The following is a 5701-nucleotide window of genomic DNA, read 5'->3' on the forward strand; positions in this document are numbered from 1 at the left end:
CCCGTCCTGAATGCTAGCTCGATGCTCGGCGAACTCTCTATCAGTTTGTTATAGCCTGGTGGTAATTGCTCGATGAGCGATCTCCTGCTCCTGGGCTTTGTCTAGGAGAGCTCGTACCATGCCTCGAAGCTCCGCGACTTCCTCCCTTGCTTGGGTTATTTGTATAGGAGAAATCAGTCTTATTGGTTGAGTTCGGGTTAGCGAACTGTCTATTGGGGATCTGTCCCCTGTTCGACTCCAGACTCGGGATCCAGATCTGTCGGATGCTGTGACCCCAGCTGGTGGAGCTTGCGGGATTTGGGTTGGATCGTTGATCCCGCTTATGTTAACTGGTCCGATCGGCAGATTAACTCCTTGGTCGACTCCAATTGGGTCGGCGATGTCGGATCTCTGTTGAGGGACTCCAGATTGACTTGGATCCATAATCGTGCTTAGAAATCCTAGATCGGGTTCTTAGCAAGGATGTTTTTCGTTTATATTCCCCACAGTCGGCGCCAAAATGTAGAACCTAAAATCTACACTCAAGTATTTTGTAGTGTTTGTAAGTAAACTAGGGAAGTGACAAAAAATGTAGGCAACGATATCCTTAGAACACAACGATGTAATCGGAATTCGGTAGACAAAAATGGACTTTTATTGATTAAGAGGTCGAATACAAAGAATAGCTAAGAGATCGACTATAACAAGGAGGTCGATCAAGAATGAGATCTAAACGAAGTAAGAAAGATGTAAATGTGTGGTGTGCTCTCTCTCTAGGGTTTTCGCTGTGTCCTTTAGCCTTGATATCCTCTTCCTTTTATAGGTTCGACTCCGCTATTCTTGTAACTGCTTCCGCGACCTTCTCGACTTCGGCGACCTTCTTTTCCACGTCGTTGATGTCGCTATGGGTTTAATCCTCTTACGGCGGCCCATTTTAAATATAGCCCATTTAGCCTATGTCAAAAATTGGGTCCAACAGTTGATATACTGGAATACTTCTTTTCGATTCTTGCCTATATTTTCTGGTAAGCCTAAATATTTACCGAATCCTCCTATTTTAACTATACCAAGTTCTTTGACTATTTGGTCCTGAAGGTTCTGAGGAGTACCTTTACTGAAAGATATGGACGACTTGGTATAGTTAATTTCTTGTCCTGAAGCCTGCTGATAGGTGTTGAGAATGTGTCTGAGATTGCAAGTTTCCTCTCCTGTGGCTTTGCAAAATAACAGCGAGTCATCTGCAAAAAGCAAATGTGAGATAGGAGGACCACTCCTGGAAGCCTTAAATCCATGGATCGCTTTCTGTTGGATACTCTGCTTTATTAGCCTAGACAAACCCTCTGCGCAGAGAATATATAGATAAGGCGAAATTGGATCACCTTGCCTGAGACCTCTATGAGGCGTAATGGTTCTTGACTGGTCTCGATTTATGAGAATCGTATAGGAAACTGTTGTAATGCACTTCATGATCCCGTTCCTCCATATCTGACATAAACCCATTTTTCTCATAACTGCATTGACAAAATTCCATTCTACCTTGTCAAAAGCCTTAGCTATATCTAGCTTAAGGGCCATAAACTTATGCTTTAGATTTTTTTGTGTTCAGGGAATTCATAAGTTCATGAGCAATGAGAACATTATCAGTTATGAGCCTCCCCGGAATAAAAGCAGACTGATTTTCAGTAATAATATCATTCAGCCAAGGTTTCATGCGCTCAGCTAATATTTTTGAAATAATCTTGTAAGCGACATTAGCTAAGCTTATGGGTCTGTAATCTTTAATGGTTGAGGGGTTTTCTATCTTGGGTAGTAAGCAAATATTAGTTTGATTAACTTTCGGGTCTAAGTAATTTCTCTCAAAGAATTGGTTAACGAAAGAGAAAACACCTGGCTTGATAGTTTCCCAATGTTGACGGTAAAAGGCTGCAGACATTCCGTCAGGTCCAGGCGATTTGTCTGGGTTCATTGCAAAGACTGCATTCTTGGTCTCTTACACTTCATCTTTTCTTACATTCTCCATCAATGACGTGAAAGCTTCACAGTTACCCAAAAAATAGTGTGAAAGCTTCTATACGCCTCCCCTAATTAATCAGAGTTGGAGCTGTTTAGTAGGTTCAGAGTTGCACAAACATGTAAGATTATTCTGGCTCTCTCGAAGCTGCTCAGATACTTAGTAGAGACACAAAAGCTTCCAACAAAGAGATCTCAGACTGAATTGTGTAGGAATTTGTTGGTCTTCTAGGATTTCGTGTGAGATTACTTGAAATCAATCAAGTATTGGAATTAATCCATCACCACCAGGTTCCATATCTTTCTCCCTCACGACTTCCAATCCATCTTAACCCATCCATTTTTTTCATGCTTTCTTTGGAGCTGTTTGGTACATGTGTGGTTGCGGAGCTGCAGAAACTGGATAAAGATTATTCCTACACATAATCTTCCCTTCCCTTTCTCCCTGCCATATTTATCTATAATTGATAATGTAAGAGGTTAATAATGTATAGAATAAGATTATTATCTTAGAAGTTGCAGGTATGGATTCTGTAAAATCAGCATATGAAATTCATTGTATAAATTCTCTTGATCCCGTGCAACAGGTCAAGTGAGGGTGGCGGTGGATTCTGTGATTCCTCCAAGCGTAGGAGTATACGTCTCCCCCATCTTACCCACTCCGTAAGAACCTCTCTCCTCTGTTTTTTTTATTTTTCTTTCGGTCTTCTGGTTTGAATCTGAACAAAATCTTAACTTTCCTCAGCCACGAATCATGAGAAGGTTAGTACATGATCAGACCTGCATATTTTAGGCACCAGCACCATATAATGGATTTGATTGAAATGAATGGCTCGGGGGTGTCTTATAACTCTTTATGCCAATCAAAACTCTTGTAGGCAATAAGACGACTCAGACAAATGAGAGAGGTATTATTTACGGAACCTGAAGCAGAAAAAATTGAAACAAGCAAATCAGAGTCTTAGTGATATCTGATATGTAACAATCTTTAGTGAAGCTTTGTCTGTGAGCCAAAATGCATACTGTCGATGCACATGTTTTTCTATGTTTAAACAAACATGAATAATTTATAAAGATATAAAGCTTACATGAACAATTTTTTGGAGAACTAAAGCTCAAGAAGAATGTGGCATTGTGGTTTCAACCAATTTTTCAGTTGAATTTTGTGCGTTCTAATTTTTTTTGTGTACATTGTTTCATTTTTATTGATTACTAACTATGCATAAAATGAGCATTTAAGTTTCAGCTTATTTCCTAAGAAAAAATGCATTACTTATGCCAAAATCTATGTGCAGAACAACAGACATATTATTCTACGATAATATTATTAAAAAAATAATAATATAGTAGTAAACAAAACTCGAGGCCTGTACATGTTTGAACCCATAGTGAATAAAATTTATTTAGATGAAAATCTAAATGCATAAGATAAATAAGTATTTGGACCATAATTAAGGTTTAATTAAAAAAGTCATTTGCATTCTCACTCACCATCTCATATGTACCTTTTAATATTTCAAGACAAAAAATTATAAATTTCAATCATTTTAAAATTTAATTGATGGCTTAATTATTTAGTGAACATAATATTTATACACTATTAGCCCGGGAAAGGCCCTAGTATTTATAATGGCTTAATATGTGAAATATATTTTGTTCATACTACTGTTATACTTTTCATTTTCCATTTTACTATAATAAATACCATTTTAAGCAAGTTTTCAAATTTTAATATTTATGTTACTAGTTTAAGTTTTATACATATATATATATATATATAAATTTCGTTTTATTTTAACCTGTTGAAGATATTAAAATTTGAAAAATAATAAAATAATCTATTTTTCTACTTTGAATACTTTAACACTAATTTTTTGTTACTATTACTATTTTTCTTTGATTTTCCATTTTCTAGAACAATTACCTTTTATTTCAGTAAGTTGTCAAATGTTAATATTTATTTGGTTAGTTTATGTTATATATATATAAAAGGCATCATCATAGTAACCTAATACAGTTTTATTAATACTTTAAAAACACAAAAGATAAATCTACCAAACCTATAAAATCAAATCTCTGTTTATTAAAAGTCTTAATTATATTTTATATAAATTTACAATAATTAAAAACATATTTCTATTTAACTAACATTTTATAAACTAAAAGTAATAAATTATATATGTCTAGTAAAAGCTAGCTTTTTTAATTTTTAACCGCAAGAGATTGTATTATTTGGACTCAACTTTTTATTGGTAAGATAATTTGATTATATAAAAGATAAACAAAATTCCTTTTAAAAATAATAAATAAAACATTAAATAATTTAATATTACTAAGGTAAAAATAAGACGAACAAAACTATAAAATTGTTGCTAAATTTGATAATTTGTTAATAATAATTATCCCTGAATATAATGAAAATATTAATTAATAATCACTAAAAATATTTTGAAACGAAAAATTCAAAAATTATTTATTAAAACTAATGACTCAATCTAAATCATGGAATATGACAAATAAACTCCCAAAAATAATAAAACATGAGAAATAAACAAAAATAACCTAAAATCATGAAAATATGATAAGTAAGAAAAACTAAAATTATCATATAAAAGTATTTTAAAATATAACAAATAAATAAAATTACCTATTAAAATTATTAAGAATATAAAACTAAATAAATAACCTGAATTATGGAGAAAATAAAAAATAAGAAAAACTAAAATTATTAAAAACATAACAAATAAACAAATTACCTAAAATTATGGAAAATATGACAAATAAATAAAATCTTCTAATACATGTAGAAGCTGACACATAAGCCAATTTACTTAATAAATAATAGTATAGATAGTTTTACCTTTTTTCAGATATGGAGATGTGAATGATTGGGAAGAGAAAGCTCTGAACCCGAGAATGGCGCATCCATGGCCTGAGCATTTGTACCCGTTACATGTTGCAATGGGTGCACCAGGTGATGATGCAAAGGCAGAGAAAATCCAAACAAGCTGGACAAGTACTTTGTCTTATTCTTCTTATAGATTCACTTATTCCATGTTAAATGTTTGCTTTCACTTGTTTTGGCTCTTCTCTGGTCAAGTTTTTGTGTATTTCATTTCTCTTTAATAATCCTTATCATGTCATGTAACAAAATACAACTCCTTTATTAGATAATGTTTTGATTCACTACTCCAGAAATTAACATAAGTACATTCTGGTTCCTTGTCGTGTAAGTTAAGAGTTTCCACCTTTTCACGAACATAAAGAATGGTGTTTCCTTTGCCTATCTTATTTTCCTTTTGTATTCTCTTAAGTTTATACCACACCTCATTTTTGGCATGAATCGTTGCACCGTTCACGAGTTCAGCTGACTCTGACGATCCACGTGATAGAGTAAAAGCATACATCAATTAATATCCAAAACAAGAGAATCCAATGTTTTTAGAAACACTGGTTCTATAACCACGGTTAGAATGTAGTACACAGACAAATCCTCAACACATGCAACTTTGTTTTTTTATGTAACGACATTATGTTATTCCCGTTGCTGATCTGGTATTGTAACATAATCGTCTAACCGTCTTGCTGACGTGGCTCTGTTATGATCTAAACTCGGAACTCAAGAACGACAAATTACTATGTTGATAATATAATCGAAATCTCTAGAAAATAATTACAACTTGCTATCGACTGTCTCCAGATTATCGGAGCT

General features: G+C 33.6%; 1 protein-coding gene and 1 long non-coding RNA gene across 5 annotated transcripts; one reads left to right on the plus strand and one right to left on the minus strand.

Moving 5' to 3' along the window:
* Positions 1 to 667: 667 nt before the first annotated feature.
* LOC130497839 (uncharacterized) lies at positions 668 to 2007 on the minus strand. Of its 2 annotated transcripts, none has more exons than XR_008936856.1 (4): positions 1867 to 2007; positions 1359 to 1464; positions 1089 to 1217; positions 668 to 933 (listed from the first exon to the last, which is right to left on the minus strand). XR_008936856.1 is itself a non-coding variant. In XM_056991081.1 (4 exons), the coding sequence occupies exons 1-4, from the start codon at positions 1943 to 1945 to the stop codon at positions 929 to 931; spliced, it is 345 nt and encodes a 114-aa protein (XP_056847061.1). In that variant the 3' UTR covers positions 668 to 928. The 2 variants fall into 2 exon arrangements, 1 of the variants encoding a protein (XP_056847061.1); XM_056991081.1 differs by having other exon boundaries at positions 1359 to 1490; positions 1867 to 1945.
* A 63-nt stretch (positions 2008 to 2070) lies between these two features.
* Positions 2071 to 3085, plus strand: LOC108814273 (uncharacterized). Of its 3 annotated transcripts, none has more exons than XR_008936862.1 (3): positions 2071 to 2461; positions 2577 to 2751; positions 2868 to 3085. It is a non-coding gene; the product is annotated as an uncharacterized LOC108814273 (long non-coding RNA). The 3 variants fall into 3 exon arrangements; XR_001943625.2 differs by having other exon boundaries at positions 2074 to 2111; positions 2222 to 2461; positions 2577 to 3085; XR_008936861.1 differs by having other exon boundaries at positions 2077 to 2461; positions 2577 to 3085.
* The last annotated feature ends 2616 nt before the right edge of the window (positions 3086 to 5701 follow it).

The sequence above is a fragment of the Raphanus sativus genome, chromosome 7 (assembly GCF_000801105.2).
Source record: "Raphanus sativus cultivar WK10039 chromosome 7, ASM80110v3, whole genome shotgun sequence".
In the NCBI taxonomy this organism is placed as follows: domain Eukaryota; kingdom Viridiplantae; phylum Streptophyta; class Magnoliopsida; order Brassicales; family Brassicaceae; genus Raphanus; species Raphanus sativus.